This window comes from Strix aluco, chromosome 12 (genome assembly GCF_031877795.1).
Source record: "Strix aluco isolate bStrAlu1 chromosome 12, bStrAlu1.hap1, whole genome shotgun sequence".
Taxonomy (NCBI): Eukaryota; Metazoa; Chordata; class Aves; order Strigiformes; family Strigidae; genus Strix; species Strix aluco.
This window is the reverse complement of record NC_133942.1, coordinates 5,978,774-6,001,198: the sequence shown is the minus strand read 5'-3', so window position 1 is coordinate 6,001,198 and position 22,425 is coordinate 5,978,774. Positions and strand designations below refer to the sequence as shown.

Below are 22,425 nucleotides of genomic sequence, written 5' to 3'. Positions count from 1 at the left end.
TCTGAGAAGACAACATAAAATTAAGTGTAGTACTGTTTGTAATATTGCCACAGTGGAGGGCAAATAGCTGTTACAAGTCTTTGACACTACTGAGTGTGGTTGTATGTTTATCCTCGAAACACCTTTCCACATTAGCCAGGCTTTGCCATCAGCAAGAATGCTGGGAGAAATCAGTTGTCACTGAGGGTGGAAGTGGGTGGAACTGCCCCTTTGAGCAGCAGGCTTCAGCTAAATCAGTTTAAAATGACATGTCTAGTCTTGGGTTTCATCACAGCCTTTCTTCCTTATCAGCCCTCTGGCGTGCTGTAGGAAGGGTAGGACTTGCTGTACGACAGATCTCTACAGCTTTTGAACGGGGGAGATCCTTGGGAGATGCCAGGTCAAGATCAGCAGGACCTCAGTGATTAAATGAATGCCCTTTGGGAGCATTCAGCATTATATTTTCTTCTGCAGGATGCAGACTGGTTTCTGCTCTGGTGTTGGTTTGCTCGCCCCTCAGTGCTTTCCCTCTCTGTAGGGTCTCAGTGGTGGTGGATGTACAGAGTTAATGTCACTAGTCTTTGTCTAGGTACAGCAGAGTATCAAGATCATCTCTGCGCTAGGATTAAAAAAGTCTGTGAATTAGTAATCTTTGTTAAGTGGTGGTCTGCTGTGAGCCACTCTTACACAGCGGATGCAGACCCTAAGTAGGAGTTTAGCAAGGTGTTATCTGTGAAGATTTGACTAATGCTGTTGCCTGTTGTCCATAATATTGACTCTCTCTCTAGACTATAATATAAAATTTTAAAGTTGAAGCAGGTACAGTGCTTGGATAAAAGCTGAGTTAGCGAAGGTGAGGGGAATTCAGAGGGAAGAAGAACCTACGGGAGCTTTAATTTTCACTTAACAGAAGTTTTAATGCAGCAAACTAGGTTTCTGAAAGATTGCTCACTTGATCTGTGAGAATCGGGAGCGTCAGAAACTGATGTTCATGCTGCTGGTGTGTGTGTGGTAATGTATCCTCAGTGCTACCATGATTGCCATGGCCTTGCAGGGCTGAGGTGTTCGGTGGCTCCACGGGGAAGAGGCTTCACGGTCAGCCTGAGGTGACATTTTAATCCTCATAAGGGCACATATGGAGTGTGCCAGCCATCTTCTGTCCTCAAAAGCATCTGCTTTAAACGTTGGTTAGTCCATCCAGAGCGACAAGTGTGGAGTGTTGCTTCGGGAAGTGAGACACAAGGACACTTAACGGCCACCACACCATATATACACCATGTATACATGTAGACACACACACACCCCTTATCGCAGACAGTGTGTTAAGCCTGCTAGAGCTGTTTCACTTCTTTAGAACAAATCACATGTAACTTTTTTTGAGAATGTTCCCGCGTTGTGGATATTGCTTGTACGTGTCGGCAAACCAGCAGCTCTTGGTGGCTTCTATAGGGAAGGAAAGCTGTTGCACCATTGAAAGGGTAAGGGGCAAACCGGCCTGGCATATCAAAAGAAAGTGGAAGGACTGGCTGGGGTACCGGTGTTTAGAGCAGAAGGGTATCCAAGTTGGTGAGTGGGTTATAAATAGATGCCACCGAAGCTTTGCCCAGACTTTACTCATGCAGTCAGCCATTGTCATGCAAAATCCTGGCTAGCTCTGCTCACGGGATGATGGTGCATGGCCAGATTTGCCGGCGTTGCTCAGTTTAGTCCCAGCCCTATTAGCATAAAACTGTACGTTTTTACAAAGCTAAATGTGGGCTGTGCTTGAGGGGAGTAGCTCCAAGTTAACCTGCCTCGCTCTTTATTTGTCAGCAGAGACCAGCTGAATGAAAAGACAACCAATGCAGGCACCATTAGCAAAATGAGCTCCTGGAGCGTGCTCCTCTGCTTTCTGAGTGTGTGCTGGAGGTCAGACCTACTTAGGATTTGTAACTTGTAAATAAGATCCAGTTAGCAAACTTTCTCCTTTACTTGGGGTGAGGAGTCCTCCTCTGCTTCTGCCAGCTGTCTTCTACCTGCCAGGTGCTTTGGGGACCTGATAAGGGACTGTTCTGAGAGGTTAAACTTGAAGAGCAACTTCAAAAAGAAATGAAGTAATCTTCCTTCTTGTCCTACCCCCTCCAAGTGAGAGACTAGGAGAGAGGGACGTGGAGGGGAAACCGCTTTGTTGCACAAAGCCCATGTTTTCAAGCCCACCTTGATCTATTCTGAACCTCTGTCCTGCTGCTTCCTGTTTATATATTTGAAGTGCACCATGATATTGGTTATTGGTGATCTTTGGGTTATTTGGTTAATGACAGATTTAGACTGTGAGGAGCTGTCCTGACTTGGTAGATGAGAATTGGCTTAGTTGGCTGTTGTACCATTATTCCGGGGGAACTTTGTTCCCTCTCATTTATCTGTGTGTCCACATTAGCAATGAGTGTGTTTAACTGCACCGGAACTGAAAAGGACTTGCTTTGGAGAGGTCCTGATGAATTAGAGGCTGAAGAGGGTGGATTTCACTCCGTTCTCTGTCCATCAAACACTTTAATAGGCTGCATGTGCTTTTGAGCACCCAGTGGTTTTATGAACAGCAGATAACATCTCAAAGATGGCAAATACTACTGATGCGTAGAAAACAGCACTGGAATTTGCTTGCAAAAGAGCAGGTGAGTAGTTCAATCAAACAGAGCAAAGAATTCATGGCACTTTTAGGAGTCGGAGAGTGCCAAAATGACCTGTCAGATTTGAAGTGAAATGAAGTTGCGTAAAGACAACTTAGAGTAGGGCAGGAACGTGCCTGCGTGTTGGAGAAGGAAAAAGTACCAGAGAGTAAGTGGGAGAGCTGCTGCCGAGCGCTCGCCGGCTTCCCTGGCAGGCGCAGGGTGCCAGCCGCGGTGCCTGCTGGCGCGGCGCCCTCGGTGCTCCTCGGCGGGGGCCGCTGAGCGGGGCCGTGGTGCTGGGAGGGTCAGGGCTGTGTGGCAGACAGTATCCAAAACACTCCTGGTAGTGGCTCTGCGGGTTTCACTGAGGTTGCACGTGTCTTATGTGTTGTGTTAAACAGAGAACGCTTCCTTTTGGGGCTTTGTAAGTGATTTCAAAATCTGACTATTCTTCTTCCCCCTTTCACATTTTTAAAGCATCTCTCATGGCTGACTGTCATCCTGCCTGGACTCTCCAGGAGTCTTTTTTTGCTTTCAGTGTAGACAACTTTGTCCAGGCTGTGTGTAGGTAACACACTCTCTTTCTGTCTGTTGTGTTCAAATAGTGTGTTCAGTGAGCTCTCTGCGTGTGCTTAAGATGCCCATGCTAGCAACGTCCTTTAAGTGAGACTGAAGAAATCATTAACTTTTAAGCAGAGTATTTGATTTCCAACAAGGCAGCTGTATTTTTTGTGCTAAAACACGATTGCTTGTCTCAGGCAGAAAGCTGAATCTTAATTCCACTTCCCTATCTCGAGATACCAGTAACCTAAATGAATAGAGAGAAACTTGCCCTACCTGCTCTTGGTGAACTTAGCGTCCACGGCGCTGGCAGGGAGCGATGAATCAATTGCGTTTGTTAATTGGTCTGTTTTTAACAGGTTTTGTAGTGCTTCCCGAGCATGAGTTCAGAATGAAGCGGCGATTGGATGAGCAGGAGTCACCCGTGTATGCGTCGCAGCAGAGACGTATCACCAGCAGCACCGAAGCTTTTCAACACCAGCACCGCGTGCTTGCCCCGGCCCCTCCGGTATATGAGGCGGTTTCGGAGACCATGCAGTCTGCCACGGGGATTCAGTACTCGGTAACTCCCAGCTACCAGGTGCGTGCGCTCGTCCCTTAGCCCCATCTCAGCTGCAGTCCTGCTGCGTGACCAGCCAGCACCGTGTCATTTCACGGTAGAGTTCTCTATTTGAGACAAGGTTTATTTTAGTAACCAGGGCTTCCTAAAGAAAAAACAAGATTGTACAACGTGCTTATTGTACATCTCATTTTAAGCACTTGCTTTAATACTATCGGCTTCATTCATGTTCAGAGCCACCTGAACAAACGTGGTGTGACTTGGCTTTTTTTGCACACAATTCTGTTAATGATTCTCTGAGATCATGGTCTCTGAATCCTAGAGGCAAGTGTGGGCAGGGATTTTTCTCCATTTTTCTTTTCTTCACTGGGGAAAGGTTTGTTCTTACGGTTGCTCTGTCACAGGTGTGTGATACCTTGGGTGATCTTAAGCTTAACAGACTGGCTTGGATCAGCATTTAGATTGGAGACTTTCAAGAAAATTGAAACGTTTCAGAAGACATTACCCCGGGGTCATTAGGTGGAACTCTTCCCTCTCTTGCCTCCTTTGCAAGGAGCTGTCAGCTGGGGAGAGAAAAAAAAAATGTACTTTTAAGAGTGCACTGGAGATACCTCCCAGTGAAAGACGAGGGAAAAGGCTGTTCCTGTGTTACTTGTTTCTGGCATGTTGCATCTTCCACAGTTGTGTTGCTGGTGAGCTGCCCTCCCTGTTTAGTGCCTAATTTTACACACAGCTTCTTACTTACTTCTGCAGAAGGGATGTTCATGCTGATAGTAGCAGCCGCAGAGCTGAAGAGCCTGCAGGCAGACACTTGCAGGGACTGGAAGAGGGTGTGTTTATGCTGGCAGTCCTTCCTAAAAAGAACTTGGATGGACCAGCAAGCAAATTGTTTCTTGTTCATGAGAAGGATTAAAAAAAGTATTTCCCATCTAAAAGAGGCTTGAATGGAAAGCTAAGTTTGTGTAAAATGAAAAGTAATTTACTACTTAAACATTTTTTTAAAAGCTCTTCTAATGGATTTTCCAAATTGAAACTTTTCTGGTTTGATGTATGAAGGAGACCTGAAAAGTGCATTCTATTCCTTTCCCTGTTTCTCTAGGGGAGGTACCAAGCTGAGTTTTCCCCCGAGTCTGCTAGTGCCAGAGAGCCACACTTTGACTTCCAGTACCCAAACTGAATGGCAAGAGTGTAGGAGCTCGTAAAGATTCATTCATTCAGATTATTTCTTGTGACACATAAGTGTCATAGAGAAAAGAGAGAACTTTGACTCTGTCAGACTAAAAATCCCATTTTAATGCCCCTTTTGCAGGTCTCTTTGTTAGTGTTAGTGACTAGACAGCCGGTGAGTCTGCAGGCTGGAGAGAACCCGTGTTGGTAACATGTTTGCAGAGAGGACTGTCCTATGTTTAGAGTATGAGAGTTGTCTTGTTTTGTTTTTAGGTCTCTGGGTCATTGTTGAAGAAAACAAAAGATATTTTTTGAGTAAGGCTGTTAGCAGTCACGGTTAAAGGTCAAACTGTCTCTGTTCTGCTTCTTTACAATTTTAGTGGTGTAGCTGGGTGCGGGAGGACTGATCTCGCCCTCTGTCCGTGCAGTGAGCGGTGGCGGCTGCGAAGCCGTAGCCGCCCGTGACGTCGCCTTTGCCTTGCCAGGTGTCGGCCGTGCCGCAGAGCTCGGGCAGCCATGGGCCAGCCATCGCAGCCGTCCACAGCGGCCACCACCACACCGCGCCGGTGCAGCCCCACGGGAGCCAGGTGGTGCAGAGCCACACGCACCCCACCCCGCCAGCCGTGCCCGTGCAGGGGCAGCAGCAGTTCCAGAGGCTCAAGGTAACGCTGAGCATCGCTGCCTCCAGTAAACCAGCCTCTGCCTAAATCCTTGGGCAGCCGGGGGCCTTTTTCTATCCGGTGTGTCCCTGCAAAGCCAGCTGGTGACCTCCTAAAAGCTTTCTTGACAAGGCCTAGATGCTTCTCCTGTTTGGAAGACTTGAATGCAGAAAGGGACTTCTCCTTCTGCTGAAACCCTGTTGTTTCAAATACCGAAATAAAAAATGGACTTGCTAGGAAAAGGTTGGGGGCAGGAAGGAAAAGGAAGAAGGTGTTGCCCAGAGTAATTGTATGAATGGGTTAAATTACCAAAACATTTGGTGCTTTTCTGAACACATGGCACATGTGGGTGGTTGTGTGGGAGTAATTTGGGAGTAAGGAAGGCTCTATTCTTGGATTATGTGCTGTAAAATCCTTAAAAAAAAAAGAGAAAACTCCACCAAAAATAACCTCTTTAAGTAGCTACATTTGGTTCAGCTTTAGCGAGAAGGCACGTATGTATGAATTGATGCCTGTTTCTTAGTGTCTTCCAAATACGGTGCAAGTCTCTTCCAGTTTTGGTGGAACCCACTGCCTTGTTGGGTGAGAGGCCCTTTCCTTTTGCTGAATGTGGGACACTTCATTTCTAGAGACCTCTGGAAATGGTTTCAAAATGTGTGGTTCTTTCTCCCAGTGAAATTGATGGCAAATCCTCCACTGATGCAAGATTGGGGCTCTACGTGATAGTCTTTCTTCCTTTGCTGTCATTCAGTTTTGGATGAAAGAGGTCCTGTGTGTCGCTCTTGGCCGTGTGGCCTGGCTGTCAGAGGCGATAGGGACCCAGAGCTCTTGCTTTAGGCTGTGGTTGTTCGTTCAGTACATCTGAAATTGGATGTTGGTACACGAACGGTTCATAAACTTCTTGCTGTTTGAGGTGTAAAACAATTTACCGCCCACAGTTGCCATTTTCAAAATCCTTATATGTCGAACTGAAATGTCTGGCTTTTTGAAAAAAGTGCAAGTGTGTACCTGGCAGACATCTACTACACTGAATATGTCATTTCCACTTTCTGCTTATTCTTAGACTTCCATAATAATTTCCACATATGAATGCAGGAAAAATACTCAGTCTAGTTCTGTTTATCCTAGCAGTCACTTCAGTGATGGTAAATTTGGAGTATGTTTTTTTCCTCTGAGTAATTCTGCTGATCCGTGTTGCTTTTTTTTTTTCTTTTTGTTTCTTTTTGGTACAGTTTTATCTTATGAGCCAGGAGTGGGGAGTGAGTATCTCTTATTCACATGGTGCTGGTAGTGCACTAACCAGGCTCACGATCTTTTGCTCTTTAATTCCTTGCCCAGGCTCAGGGCTAACAGCTGTGTTTTCAAATAATGCGTGTTTTGCAGAACAATGGAGGTGAAATAAAATCTCCTCTGCTAATATAACCTGTCTGTTCTGTCTCCAGGTGGAGGATGCACTGTCTTACCTTGACCAGGTGAAGCTGCAGTTTGGTAGCCAGCCACAGGTCTACAATGACTTCTTGGATATTATGAAGGAATTTAAATCTCAGAGGTAACCAGCTGCACTTTGCTTCTTCCTTCCAGGTTAGAAAGAGTGTATGCAAGGCATGGGAGCACAGAGCAGGAGCTAAATTCTGTCCTTCCACGTGCAGAGTAACACACCTCTAGCAGTAGTGTAAAAGCAGTTGCGTGCTTTCTCTTCTGAATGCATCCCTTCATTTCTGCTAAACCTCTGCTTAGAGTGGGAGTTCACAAGTTCAGCCTTGATAGCTGATTCATCTGGCTGTCTGGTTGTCTGCCCATTAATAATGGTCAGACTTGGGACTAGATCTCATAGATATAAAATGCTGTCTGGGCTAATAAAATAATTCTAATGTCGATCTTAAGTTCAGTAATGCATTTATAGGAATCAGTTTTGCTTCGTTTCATACGTTAGAGATGAGAAGGTAAAAATTCTAATGGAAAATTCTTGTGTGGAGAACTTGGTGTACCACTGAAAGGGTCTTAGAGGATCGTGACATTTTGATCTTATTCCTTCTTCAGTATTGACACTCCAGGAGTGATCAGCCGCGTATCACAGCTCTTCAAGGGCCACCCGGACTTGATCATGGGTTTCAACACCTTCTTGCCGCCTGGTTACAAGATTGAAGTGCAGACGAATGACATGGTGAACGTGACAACACCAGGGCAGGTTCACCAGATCCCCACTCACGGCCTGCAGCCCCAGCCGCAGCCCCAGCCGCAGCATCCATCGCAGCCTTCAGCGCAATCAACCCCGACACCAGCACAGCCAGCGCCGCAGCCACCACCTGCCAAAATCAGCAAGGTGAGAGACTTTGAGTGACATGCACTGGTAACACGGGGGTCCTGCTGCCTCCAGCTGAAACGGGGATGGAGCTGGAGAGCAAAAAAGGAGCTTCCGCGCTGCCTTTTTGTAGTATTTGTGAACCTGCGTGTGTTGTGCTTCTGCTGTTGGATTAGTTTCTCCTTTTCAGACTTCAAGATGCATCCTAGTTGACTTGACAATAATTCAAATAAGCCACCTTAAGGGTTTGGAAGAGCCTTGTTGCTTTCAGTGGGGATCTGAAAGATGCTCAGAGCATCTGGTAAAATGTACACACGTTATTCAGGGAGTGATCCAACAGCCCCAGGAAAAAGGTCCCTGAAGTACATTTGACTTTGCAAGAAGGGCTTCCTAGTTAAAGCACTGGGCACATGTTGAACTGCCTGCTTTTGTGTATATTGCCTCAGAATAACTGAAGTCCCAAGAAATTCCCCATAAAACGAGGCCACGATAAAGATGTTGCTGTTGGTGTGAAAGTGTGTGTGTGGTTTCAAGTGCTCGGGGCAATTAAGCCTTTAGAAGAGTTTGATTAGTTATTTGGTAAATTCTGCATTGCTTGAAGTCTTCTTTTCAGATTGGACGTTTTTTGTAAAGGAATCTAGTTCAGCTATAGCTGGATGAGTGCAGGAGTTATTGGCAAAATCTAAAGTGCAAGAGTTCAGGCCAGATGACCATGATGTTGCCTTTAGGTATCGATTTGTGCACCCAGAACTGAGACCTTTCAATAACAAAGGGGGAGCCTTAGGGTGGGAAAGAATCCCCAAAGTTTCAAGGGTTAATCTCTAAACTGTACAATTAGCTAACAATTGACTGGAAAAGAAAAAAAAAAAAAAGAAAGGTAATATATAGTTAGAAAGCAGCAGGATTTAAAATGTGGCAATTAGATGATCTCTAGACAAACATTGGTGGGACTTGCAACCTCCTGTTCAGAAATGGCAAACAAAAACATGTTAAAAGATTTGCAAAGCTGAAAACTGCAAAGCTAAGGCATTCTCGAATTAACTTACCTGTGCCAGATTTCAAGGCTTTTTTCCAAAGTAGTAGTACGTGCTCTCAGTAAAGAAGTCTCTTTCTCATCACCGTGGGCTAAGTGGTTTTCTCCCCATCGACCTGCAAAAAATTGAACTATTTTTGCTGAAACTTTAAAATGAACCTGAGGGACATCCTAGATAATGAGGTGAGCTTTCCTTACCAAACAGGTAAAGTTGTAGGTAAGCAAAGCAGGATCTTGTAATAGGATGCTTCTGGCCATCCTAAGACAGTTATCTACGCTGTCAGTCATAAAAACTCTGTGTAATAGAAGTTTTGAAGTTTGGAAGGTGAGAGGAATGAGTACTTCTATTTCCATTTAAAATTGTCACCTCAAAACTGCCACGAAATTTTCCTGTGGCTGTTAGGTGTCTATTCTTTGTCTCAATACTGAAAGAAATTCCCGTTTTCCCTTGCTGTTGTCTTTATGCATCCCCAAATTCTTCACTAGGGGCAAAATAACTTGCAGTGTTGGAGCAAGCCATACCTATGCCTTTTGGCTCTGTTAAATTTTTGAGATAGTATGTGTCTCTTGTCAGATTTCAGTCAAAAGCAATTGGCAAGAAAATAAACTGTTAATAACAACAGCTTGAATGGTCCAGGTGTTTTGTCTTCCCGATGAAGTGTAGTCTCTACTGGCCCACTAAATATTTATCTGTTTATTTGCTTTGGATAATAGTTTTCTTCTGCTTAGTCTATTTGTATTTGTGCTTCTGTTAATCTTTAAAAACTCTGACTGTGAAATGGTACTTCTTAATTTTGACTCTTAACAGCAGTTTCTGCCTAGACTGCCACTAGGAAATACTCAGTTTATGGAAGATACTGTTCAAATTCTCTAGACCTGCAAAGGCTGTAATTGTTTAGTAGCAGTTTAAAAAGATCATTTGTTTAAGGAAGTGCAGCAGAAGTCATCCAGGGCCAGTATATGGGAAGAGGTTGTTTGACTGGACGTGGTAGCAGGAGGTTCTGTCCACTTAATATATTGCAGCTCAGAGGTATCTCTGTTGAATCCACGTTGTTCCACCGTTGGCATCAGGATACAGTTTATACGATGGGTTGTTTCCTCTGGCTGTGGTCTGTAAGTGGAATGAAAGTGCCTTTATTCCAAATATAAAGGAATCTGCTAATTTCTAACGTGGCTTCTTTTCTTAGCCATCACAGTTGCAGGCACATACTCCTGCCAACCAGCAAACTCCCCCGATTCCACCATATGCATCACCACGCTCGCCACCAGTCCAACCTCATACGCCTGTGACAATCTCCCTGGGAACCACACCATCCCTGCAGAACAATCAGCCCGTTGAGTTTAATCATGCCATCAACTATGTCAACAAGATCAAGAATCGCTTCCAGGGACAGCCAGACATCTACAAAGCCTTCCTGGAGATCCTCCATACATATCAGGCGAGTGATAACAATGCAGATTTGAGTATACGTATGGTTATTTCTCTTTCTTTGCCATGGGGAGATAACTGTGTCTGTCCAAGACTTGCATTTGGGTTTTCTGCTGGATTAGCATTGACCAGCAAGCGAAGCAGAATTCTTGCAAATGAGAAGATTACGTAGCAGCATGAAGTAATAGATTTTAATCCATCATCTTTGTTTGCAAGTGTCTGAAATGCCTTTTTAAAAATCATATTTGCCCTTTTTTCATGAGCGTGAGTCAGGAAGAGACAACATGGCCGTAGCACTGTGCTAAAAGTAAAGAAAGCACTTCCTTGATCAGTGTCCCAGTGCAGGGCCAGTTGAGCATTTAGTATATATTTATAGTATATGGAAGTATATATTTTTAGTATATATAAGAATCATACTTCTTTACATAAGATGCTGAGGCCTTTGCTGTTTCATTCTTTATATCACTGAGGGGTTTTGTTTGGGGTTTTTTGACACTTAAATAGTTTGTGCATCCTTTCTTCTGACGCTTCTCCTCTTTCCTATGACAGAAAGAGCAGCGTAATGCCAAGGAGGCAGGAGGTAACTACACGCCGGCTTTGACGGAGCAGGAGGTGTACGCGCAGGTGGCTCGTCTCTTCAAGAACCAGGAGGATCTGCTCTCGGAGTTCGGGCAGTTCCTGCCTGATGCCAACAGCTCTGTGGTGAGTCGCCTTGGAGATAGGCTGGAACTGAAATACCTAGCAGAAAACTGTTCTGTATGTAGCCAGAGTTCAGAAAAATGTGCTTTTGCTGTTTGTTTCTTGGGTTTTTTTTGGAGTGATCTTTTACTGAATGTGGGAATGGGGTCAGGGTGATAGACTGTGTTTTCTGGCCATAACTTGTCTTCTAAATACAATCCCTTTGCCTAAAAGGGTTGTTCTAAGACTGGAATAACTGCAGTAGAATACATTGGTCATCTAGAGCTAGGAGGAGCAGGCATATTTTTTTGCCTGGATATGTGGAACTCGGCTCTAATGGTCTTATGGGTTTGTCTCTAAAAAAGCTGTTAAGTAAGACAACTGCAGAGAAAGTGGAATCGGTAAGAAATGATCACGGTGGCACGGTGAAGAAGCCACAGCTCAACAACAAACAGCAAAGACCCAACCAGAATGGCTGTCAGATCCGACGGCACTCGGGAACTGGAGCAACCCCTCCGGTGAAGGTAAGATAGCGTGTGCTGCTCGTTCAGCAGCCCTGTTTTTCCCAGGAGGCTGTGGCAGAGCGGGATGCATTTTAGGAGTCTGTGCAATTTTTGCAGCACAGGCTGCAGCTTGAGAACATGGAAACTAACACTTGCCTTTAAAGGAAACTTTTTGAAATCCTTGTTTCTAAGCGCGAGGCTTTGTCTCCAGTTTTCACAAACTGGTGGTGTTATCTGTACCTGAGAGCAGTAATAGCTACTTCACTGGCTTGGGAAAAAGAGGGCTTTCCCCACTTTATTAGGAGGCTGCACAATGCGTGGGCGTAGTTTTATTGGTGAATAAAACAGTGTTTGGTGATGAGGGGGAGATGTGGGGTGTGGAGGCAAAAGTCTCGGTAAATATATTTGTCCAAAATTTATAGCGATGTTTCTAAGGCACGTGGGAAGATAAGCTGAGGGAAGGACGAAGGTGTGCCTGAAAGCTTTGTTGTGGTAGAACTTGGAGCAGATGCAGTGGAATCCATGTTTGCTCCTCTTTCCTACGATAAACCTTATGATACAATGGTGGATGATTATTCTCTTAGCAGAGTTTGCCCTTTCCAAATGACGCATGTTTTGAGAGAGCAAGGCTTTGTAGTGTAATAAAAACTGTCCTGTGGCCAGGTGGCTTAGAGTTTGTGCATTAAGGATAAGTTTGCCTGCTTTATTTGAAGGTGGTGAATCTTGCTTTGTGATGAAAAACATTAGCAGACATCATTGTATCATTTAAATCCAGTGATTTACTTCCGCTTCTGCCCTTTCTCCTCCTCTTCAAATAAAGGGCAGCAAAATAAAACATGTTTTGGAGGCAGCTTTTGGCCTTTCTGAGGATGTAGAGTGCAGTGCTGGTACGGGGAAAATAATGGATCTTGCAGTGCAATGCAAGAGAGAAGGAAATAGGATAATTCTAGGGAGGTGTAAGACTTAAAGAACTGGGTGAGTGATAGGGGAAAAAACAGATTTATTCTGGTAATTTTGCAAACTAGTTAGAAAAATGAGATATGCTATAGTGTGACTGTTTCAGTCAACGAGTTACAGAAAAGATTGCAACAGTCTATTAAAAATATTTGGAGTTCTGTGCTGCTGATTAACCTTTAATAGCTTAACTTATGACACACGCTTTCATGAAAGTTTCCTTCCAAAAAAGCCACCTTTCTTTTATTTGAAAGCAAACAGTGGGGTCAGGAAGCTGAAATCCACATGTGATAGCTAATCAAAATATGGCAACTTGCTCCACTGAACAGCCCTTTTTTCTCTTGCCTTTCTCTTTTTTTTGTTAACAGAAGAAACCGAAGCTGCTTGGCTTAAAAGACCAGTCTTTGGCGGAAGCCAGCAAACATGGTGTGGGGACAGAATCTCTCTTCTTTGAGAAGGTGAGAAGTGAAATTCGAAGAAAGCCGTCTGGTGTCATTGATTTGTGTTCTTGGCGTGTGTACATCTGGATTTTTATCACAGTGAAGTATGTGATATATATATATACACCACCCTGATAACATTTGTCAGCTTGACCTCAGCTGTATCATGCGACCTCTCAGTCAGGTCCACTGAATTTTTTTAAAAGACTGGTGATCTTTTTTACGTGGATATTTGTGTCTTTTCCCCGTGCTTCAGCTTTTTACCCGCTGCTAATGCAGCTTATTTGCGGGAATGGGAATTTTTTCCTGTAACGCACACTCCAAATTTTTTTTCACCTTTCTGAAATCCCTGTACAGCCGATGATGTGCGTGGCGTGTCTTGCTGTGTTGGCACAGCTTGCTGTACCCATCCACAACCAGCTGCCTGCAGTGTGGGAGCTCAGTTTACAAAGCAGCTGATTCATGTCGACGTTGGGTTTTTTTTTTTTTTTTCCCTGAGAGATGAATCTAATTAATTGTACAGTTGTTACCTGTTGCTGGTTTACCACACAGAACAAATGAAGGATATGCGAGATGTTTCCAAGTGGTACCTTGGTGTCTTCCCTAAGATGTCCATACATTTCCTTATGGCTCAGAGGGGAGTATATAGTGAACGTAAACAAGCCTTTTAAGTAATATTCATGTGTCGATGAAAGTCTTGGTTGCTCCCTGATGATGCAGTGCATTTTTCAGCATGCTGTAGACCAGCTAACGGTAACTGGGAACCAATCTATTGCTCGGAGGACGTGTAGGTGTTAACATGAATAAACCTAGAAATCCCTGCTGTAGAATTATAACCGTAATGACGAATATCTTAATGATGATAGATCTTCGTCTGATGCGTAGATGCTAACTGTTCTCGTGGGAAAGGTAATGGTGTTGGCATGAATCGTTTGGTTTCCTCGTACTGTGAAGATAAGGGTTACATAAGCTGGTTTATCTGTGATAACCCAAGCTGTAATGCAAGCAGAGGCTGGAGTGGTATCACCCACGGCACAAGGTCTCTTACCCCTGCTCCCTACTTGCAATATTCTCTGGTGTTTAAAGGCAGCTTGAGTGGGTTTGTGGTGCTGGAGTTATGACTGACGTTGTCTGCAATTCCAGCATCTTGTAATCCGGCTGTTAGGGGGTTCTTTGAGGGATTTCATTCTTCACTTGCAACTCCTTTGTTCTGAGTAATGCACCAGGTGCTGGTGTTGCAGGGCATACCCAGCGCCGAGGTGGCTCACGTCGGTATCTGCTTGGCCCTGTGTATGGGGCAGGTGACCCTCTGTTCAACTCGAGGATCTGCATTCTCATTCCACGTGTAATCTCTGTGCATCGGTGGGAAGCACAGTGCTGAATCGAGGTCTCCTGGACAGCGATAGCATACACAGCTTGATCTCACCCTGACAGCAGCTGTTTTCCTCTTTTCTTCTCTCTGTAAGGTCCGCAAAGCTCTGCGTAGCACAGAAGCGTATGAAAACTTCCTTCGCTGCCTGGTTATTTTCAACCAGGAGGTGATCTCCCGGGCTGAGCTCGTGCAGCTAGTTTCTCCATTCCTGGGGTAAGTGGAGCCAGTTTCCTTACACGAGGTGAGAAGTTTAATCCGCTTGGTCTGTTTCTGTTGGGAAGCCAGGAGAGAAACGCTAACCTCTTTGGTTGTTCAGGGGAGTGCCTCTCGGGTGGCTGCGTGGCACAGGGGAGGAGGAATGCTGCTCTGGGAGCAGGGCGGTGGTTTCTTGGGCCACAAAGTACATCTGAGATGGAGTGCCCCTGCGCTGCCCGCTTCCTCTGCTGTTGGTTGGCTCAGCTTTTATCTGGGTAGCCTGCCACTGCTTAATTGTCTGTCCATTAAATGATTGCACGAGTTGCTTCTGTAGCAGTGCGTTCTCTGATCTCCTGTTCCCTCCCGCTCAGCCCGAGTGTCGGGAATGTACGTGGTGAGGTGCCACGTGCTGCTCTATGGGCAGGAAGATACTGGCAGTTCTTGGAAGTCCTTCAGTGGCTGGTACTGTGCAAGTACCATGTGCTTCAGGCTTTCAGACTTTTCCATTATTGGAGCAGGACAATAAGGGCCCTGCTTCAGTTTTCTTTCCAACTTCATGCTCCTCTGCGCTGCCCTCTTCTATTCCTTATCCAAGAGGAGGTGAGAGGGATTCCTAGCTGTGTATTGGCAGGCAGGCAGCATTCAAGAGCAGTGCTGCTTGTTGTGTTTCTTCCTTTTTCAGAAGAGCAAACAGAATTATTTAGCCTGTTATTGCAGTCTCTTGTTCTGGAATCACAGATTATTTCGTTTGAGAAAAGACTGACTGTCTAATTACATAGGAAATGTCCCCTAAAAAAAAGAGTGCTGATAAAAACTCACTAAAATTTCTAAAACTCAGAAAGCAGCTGAATTCTGTTGTGAAGCCAAAAATGATAAGGAATACTATAGTTTAAATAGGAGTTATGACTTCCATAATTGCCAGTAGTGTACAGAACAACTCTGTATTAATCAGCTAAAACCAACCAATATCTTCTCATCGACTGTGGGCAGCAAGATTAATGTTCCTTCTTTCTGCGAATTGAGTTCCTGGTTCCAAGGGAGAAGGCAATAGCAACGTAAATTGGGTTCAGGACCCCATTACACTAGCTACTGTGCAAAGAAACTGCCCCAAGGAGCTTCCACTCTCTCTGTGGCTCCACTGGAATTACTCAGGCATCAGCAGGATGCTACCTTTAGCTAGGAAAGGTGAAATATTCGACAAAAAATTCTGGATTTCTCCCATCTACTGTCTGTGCTCCTAGCTATAAGAGTGAATGTCTGTATTGGGAAAGGTATAATACAGTGTTCTTACTCTGGAGTTAGGCATTATCTTCTGTCATGTAATGAAAAAGCAATAAATGAGAACTGATTCAGTTAGCTTCAGGAACAGGTTCAATTCCTTGTATTGTTGGAGCTTTTCATGAGATAAGAGGAGATGAACAGATGCAGTGCTTTAGACTAATAAATTCTTCAGAAAACTTTACAAGCAGGCAAACTTGGGCCTTGCTGGCAAAGGCTTCTTCACAATTTGTGCTGGTCTGTGTAGTCTGGGGAGGCAGCATGGGTTGAAACAATTGCTCAGCACTGAAACCTTTTGCCATGTAGTTACAGAATCACTTTTCCGTTTCTTCTTGCTGCTTTTGGAAAGGAAAGGTCTGTTTTAAAGTTAAGAACGTTGACAAACAACTAGGAATCTGGCCCGGGTTCACTACTGGGGTAGTTTGGGAGACCCTGAAACGACTGCTTCCCTGCAGGGAAGGCTTTGGCTGCTCTTCCTTGCTTGCCCCTTGTCTTGTGGGGACTGGACCCACAAGGCGTGTGGAGGATGTACCAGTGCTTGTCTGTGTATCCCTGGCAATATGAGGGGGTAATCTGAAAGCACCTTAGTTGCACCGAAAGACCAATCCACCACCTGACCAACAAACAGGTACTCGTGGTGATCAGGCTCTGTGGAAGTGGGACTGAGCGGAAAGGTCCTCTCTCACCAGACAGATAATTCAGAGGGTCTTCTTGGACACAGTCTGTAGCAATCAGTTCTAGCCTCAGCATCACAGCTGAGCACTGTTTGATTTCTCCTTAGCTGGTTTTTCACTTCATTAATTTTATTTTTAGGAAATTCCCAGAATTGTTCACTTGGTTTAAAAACTTTCTGGGGTATAAAGAGTCTGTTCACATGGAGACGTATCCGAAGGAACGTGCTACCGAGGGGATTGCCATGGAGATAGATTATGCCTCCTGTAAAAGACTGGGCTCCAGCTACCGAGCCTTGCCCAAGAGCTACCAGCAACCCAAGTGCACGGGGCGGACTCCGCTGTGTAAAGAGGTAAGGTGCTGTCAGATGGGAGTTGTGTGACAGGGGAAGGCTATTCTCAGCCTTCTCGGAGGGATGGAGCAAAGACAAGCAGAATGAAAGAACAGGACAGAATTTATTTTGCATCCCTGCGCTATGCTGAAAAGGTTCCCAGGGATGTCAGGGCACGTCTGCTCTCACGCAGCAGAGTTGTGCTGCTGCCTGCACCCCAGAACTGGCGCTGGGCATGGAGCTGGGGCTGGGCAGCTGCCTGGTTAGCACTGATCCAGCACTGAGCCGTGCTGCTCCGGCACCCAGGCGTGCGCGGGCATGCCATCCTGGCTCGGGACCATCACGGGACGTGTCGCAGCCCGAGGTGAGCACACCCCGAGGTGTTCTAGTGGCGAGTGAGCGCTTGGCACTCCTGCAAACACCTGGATGGTGTCCAGAAACTATTGCATGGGGTGAGGCATCAGTCTAGGAATGGGTTATGCTGGAAGCTGGCTGGGAGTTACGATACCCACGTGGCTTTGATGGCTGACATCAGCTCTTCTCCAGTGGTGCTCGTGAAGGGGTTGCATGACGTGTTGGGGAGCAGCTGGAAAAAGAAACAAACCACCAAATAGTTGTGACGTTTAACTACTTAAATAAAATGTAAGGGCATTAGTTACATGTTTTACATAGTATAACCTGTGAAAAGAACATTAAGATTACAAACTTAAACACTCCCAAGTAGGAAATGACAGAACTAGTTTTCTGTATGGTCTTAATGTGATCTCTGGCATCTTTTACAAGGTATTATGTAATTCAAGATTATTACTACCTTTTTACCCAAATTCCTGCTTAGTCTGCTTTCAGAGTTATCTCTCCAACTTTAAAAGAAAATCACATCTTCTGTAGACAGATTCTCCTACATATCCCTCACACACTTCTTTCTTTCTACCTGAAACGCTAAGACGACCTCTTGTCTTGAGAAATGGTGCGTTGCTTTGGGAAATCGGGTCCCTACAGGGAACCGGCCTCCTTGGTTAAGAGTCAGAGTTGGTCTCTCAACGAAGTCCTGCGGGTTCAGATGTACTCATGGAGTCCTTTAATGTGTTGTAATGACCTTTTGATCAAAGTGGGAATGGTACTGGCTGATCCTGTTCCTTCACTGGTGTTGAAGGTAATGTTTTGGAGATGAGTGAGCAGGACTCTTGCTGAAGGCCAGTTAATAAGCACGCCACTTAAGAGCACTCACTGGAGGAGGAGAGAGCCCCAGAAATCCCTTCCCTGGGTGACTCCAGTCAGCAGTGGCACACGCAACAAATAGCAAGGAGATTGCCATTTGGGAACATCATGGGTTTTATGTACTTCTGCTCCTTGAGAGATGAGGAGGACGAATGTAGGCGATCAAGTCATGCAGTTAGCAGTGGTGGCAAAATAGTGAAAACCACCTGGGCAAAAGGCAATTGCAAGTTTTTAATCTTAAATCCTGACATGTCTCTCAAAAGTGTCTTGTGTGATGCAGTTATGAACTTTTCTTGCTGTGAGAATCTAATGACTCAGTTGTTCAGGCTTCACGTTTATGAAGATTGAGCCTGACTTCCAAGGCTGCCTGCCAAAATCCTTGTTTCTTTGCCTTTGGCCTCTTTGAGGTTTTTTTGAATGTTCTGTTCCTGTTTTGGAGGTGGTGAAAGCTGCAGGTGCTCAGCTGCTTTGTCAGGAAAGGTGTTGCTGGGGTATGGATTTATATTCCCAATTAGCCTTATTTGGAGGTAGAAACCACGTACTGTCTAACAGTCATGTCTGATGTGATGACCACCCAGTGTTGTTGAAGGTGAATCACGAGGAACCAGCTGGTTGCAGTCGACTAATCCGAAGTAACGGAAAAGCTTCTTTCACCTTTCTTTTTCTCTTCCCTTGCAAGTTTTTTCTGACAAGTCCAGCTAATGAATTTTGCAGACTGCCTGAACAATTTGGTTCTGGCTGTTTGGGGTTGTGCCCTGAATGCTGGGCTTTGGAAGGGGCACAGAGTTTTTTCCAGCTGGGGAATTATATCCTTCTGTCAGAAGACTGGGCTCAGAGTCAGATGAGTGTGACCCCCTCAAAGACTGACTGTGACTCTTGTCTCCCCCCGTCTCCCTCAAGGTTTTGAATGACACCTGGGTCTCCTTCCCGTCGTGGTCCGAAGACTCGACGTTTGTGAGCTCCAAGAAGACGCAATACGAAGAGCACATCTACAGGTGTGAGGATGAACGTTTTGAGGTAAATAGTTTTTCCTTGATTCATGTCTTGGAAAGCTTGGGCTTCTGTGAATAGTTAACAATCTTGATATAATTATACCTTTAATACTACTGCTTAGAATCTGTTTTTATTGTGTGCCTGTCACCTGTTTTTTGCATAAAAGCTTGTGTTCTCTTAATGCAAGAAGCAGCAGCTGTATAACCACCTCCTGCTCCAAACTACGCCCCTGCCTGCCCCTCACTTTTTGTGCAGAGGTCCAGATGAAACCGTTCAATGGCCAGCATATAATCGATGCATCTTTTCTGTTCTTACTGCCCACGTAGTGCACGAGAACATGCATTCCCCTGTAATAATCTGAAAAGCAATACGTTCAGGATGTTAAATGATTGACGTCTTGACTTGAAATGGAAGTTAGCTTGGCAATTACCTGAATACGCTCAGATTCAGCATGTCCTTTTGTAGAGTAACTGTCAATTGTGTTCTATTCCCAGGTGGAAGATGTAATTTCTGAACAGTATCATTCTGGTAGCCTTTAAATTCTTATGCAGTATTATCTAGGTAGCAGATAAAATATAATTGGGTTATTTTAGAGCAGCCGAACATGGAAACTGATGCTCGAGTACACCTTGTTAAACATGCAGGGCTTCTTGTTTCATGTCACTTAAATGTAGCCTCTGTTAAGTATCGTGTTTTGTCTATTCAACGATGGTAACGCACTGTTTGCTTCAGCTGGATGTTGTCTTGGAGACCAACCTGGCAACGATCCGCGTCCTTGAGGCAATCCAAAAGAAACTCTCGCGCTTGTCTGCGGAGGAACAGGCCAAATTCCGGCTGGACAACACTCTGGGTGGCACTTCGGAGGTGATCCACCGCAAGGCTCTCCAGAGGATATATGCTGACAAAGCAGCTGACATCATTGATGGACTTCGGAAGAACCCATCCGTGGCTGTTCCCATTGTACTGAAAAGGTACTGACTGCTCTAGCACCCTGCCCCGGGGACTCTACCAAAGGGTAACGCACTGATCCAGGTTTATGTAAAAGTAGCTAATTTCTGCCCCTAAAGGGTGTGACCACCACAAGGCTGTAAATTAAGAAGTACATTTTATGTTCTGGTCAGTTGCTGTGTTACATAATGATCACCTAGAAAGAGGGAATTACTCTTCTGAAACAAAAACCTTACAGCTCAGCTGGAGGGAAGTAGAGCTTTTGTTGTCTCCTCTTAATCCTTGTTTCTCCTCCAGTGTCAGCATTGTGTGTAAGATGAGGAAACTGGCTGTACTGTGTGGATTGTTCATGGACTCAATTTGATCACTTTCCAAATCCCGCGGCTGTACGTGACTGTGGGCTCAGATTGCGGTGGCTGTGCTACCTGCAGATTCCCAGTCTGGTTTCTGTTGTCAACCTCCCCTTCCTTGGTCAAGAAAAGGGAGTGGATGCTGCAACTCCTTGGGGAAGCTCGAGGAGATGTGTAAGCAGGAGATACTCTTCCCCAGCTACTTCTCATCTCTGTGGGACTGTTGGTCCTGTGTCTCAGGGCTCTCAGGGCTGGGGGTAACAGCCTTGCCCAGGACACCTTGCTGCAAGGCCACAGTTTCCCCACCCTGCTGCGAGGACACTCTTCCTGTGAGCTGGGTCTTGAGCTGCATCAGGGGTGCTTTGCTTGAGATACTGAGTCGAGGTTCAGGAGTCTGTTCCCAGGAAGCTCAGGTGTCCATACTGCAAGGTGATAACTTTGTTAATCATCCAAACTAAGCTGCCCCTTTTCAGCAGCTGGAGCTACACAACCTTGGGATTTCTGAGAGACCTGGGCCAGCTCCTGTGGCTCTCCCATCCCTTCAGCCCCTGTCGCTGCTGCGGACAGTGGGGCTAGAGAGACACTAAGCCCTCTAGCTATTCTGGCATGTGCGAGGGGAAGCACAAGCCTTGAAGCTACTTTGTTCCTGAGTGGTGTTACTTAGACATGAAAGAAACCCAGGAGGGTTTCCTCAGAAGAGCATGTGCAGGGTGCTCCTCCTGTGAAGCTCCGTTCTGTGGGACGGCTTTCCTTTATGCCTATTTCTTAAGGAGTTCAGCTCTTCTCAACACTGGCCAGGAACCACAGGCCTAGGTTCTCCTTACATGCTCAGAGTACACCTCTTGGCTCACCCTTGTTTTCTTGATCCAAGGTTAAAGATGAAAGAGGAAGAGTGGCGAGAAGCCCAGAGAGGGTTTAATAAAGTCTGGCGAGAGCAGAATGAGAAGTATTACCTGAAATCCTTGGACCACCAGGGCATCAACTTCAAGCAGAATGATACCAAGGTCCTGAGGTCAAAGAGTCTCCTCAATGAGATTGAAAGCATCTATGATGAGGTAAGATGGTCACCAATAGTTTTTGTCCCTCAAGCTTATGTACTTTGCAAGTGCAGTTTCAGTTCCTGTTCCTCACCACTCAATGAGAGGGGAAGTCTGCGCCACCGGCAGAGGTTTCTGAAAGGTCTTGGGTGGAGAGAGGTGCTTGGGACTAATTTTTGTGCTGTTTCTCATTTGTAGAGGCAAGAGCAGGCTTCAGAAGACAATGCAGGGGTCCCCACAGGCCCACACCTATCACTAGCCTATGAAGACAAGCAGATCCTGGAAGATGCCGCCTCTCTCATCATCCACCATGTGAAGCGGCAGACGGGAATCCAGAAAGAGGACAAGTACAAAATCAAGCAGATCATGTATCACTTCATTCCAGACCTGCTGTTTGCTCAGCGAGGCGAACTCTCAGATGTGGAAGAGGAGGAAGAAGAGGAAATGGATGTGGACGAAGCTACTGGGGCTGCAAAAAAGCACAATGGTGTTGGGGGCAGTCCTCCCAAAACCAAGCTGATGTTCAACAACACGACGGCCCAGAAGCTGCGGGGCATGGATGAGGTCTACAATCTCTTCTACGTGAACAGCAACTGGTACATATTCATGCGGCTGCATCAGATCCTGTGCTTGCGGCTGCTGAGGATCTGCACCCAGGCCGAGCGGCAGATCGAAGAGGAGACACGGGAAAGGGAGTGGGAAAGGGAAGTGCTGGGCATAAAGCGAGACAAGAGCGACAGTCCTGCCATCCAGCTGCGACTGAAGGAGCCTAGTGAGTGACTTCTGGTGGGAGGCTGGGGAAGAAAGATGCTTCTGTTCGTAGCACGTTGACAGAGCTTGTTTGGTGTCTTCAGGCATGTTAGAGCGATGACCCTTTAAGATGGGGGGATCTCGCTTTCGTTATCACTGGGCAGCACTGAATTGAGGGAGGAGATGGGAAGGTGTGGGGTATGTGGGACTCAAAGTGCAGAACGGTAATATGGAGCAGTTTCTTCTTAAGAGATTTCATTTTACACTTATCTTTGAGTTCCCTAACTAAAACTTTTTAAGTAGTCTTTCAGAAATAAAAACCTCATATAGGAGGCCAGAGCTAGGAAGCACGAGATTATAAAAGTACTCTTG

General features: G+C 45.6%; 1 protein-coding gene across 1 annotated transcript in view; it reads left to right on the top strand.

Moving 5' to 3' along the window:
* Positions 1-22,425, top strand: part of SIN3A (SIN3 transcription regulator family member A) — a 34,322-nt gene that overhangs the window by 4,555 nt on the left and 7,342 nt on the right. The window contains exons 2-15 of the mRNA XM_074836928.1: positions 3,545-3,765; positions 5,397-5,573; positions 7,013-7,119; positions 7,611-7,893; positions 10,093-10,344; positions 10,884-11,036; positions 11,378-11,536; positions 12,838-12,927; positions 14,376-14,494; positions 16,568-16,778; positions 18,876-18,992; positions 19,701-19,939; positions 21,138-21,321; positions 21,502-22,075. Of these exons, the coding sequence (XP_074693029.1) occupies positions 3,577-3,765; positions 5,397-5,573; positions 7,013-7,119; positions 7,611-7,893; positions 10,093-10,344; positions 10,884-11,036; positions 11,378-11,536; positions 12,838-12,927; positions 14,376-14,494; positions 16,568-16,778; positions 18,876-18,992; positions 19,701-19,939; positions 21,138-21,321; positions 21,502-22,075 (2,854 nt within the window). The 5' untranslated portion in view covers positions 3,545-3,576. The remainder of the gene's footprint in view (positions 1-3,544; positions 3,766-5,396; positions 5,574-7,012; positions 7,120-7,610; positions 7,894-10,092; positions 10,345-10,883; positions 11,037-11,377; positions 11,537-12,837; positions 12,928-14,375; positions 14,495-16,567; positions 16,779-18,875; positions 18,993-19,700; positions 19,940-21,137; positions 21,322-21,501; positions 22,076-22,425) is intronic.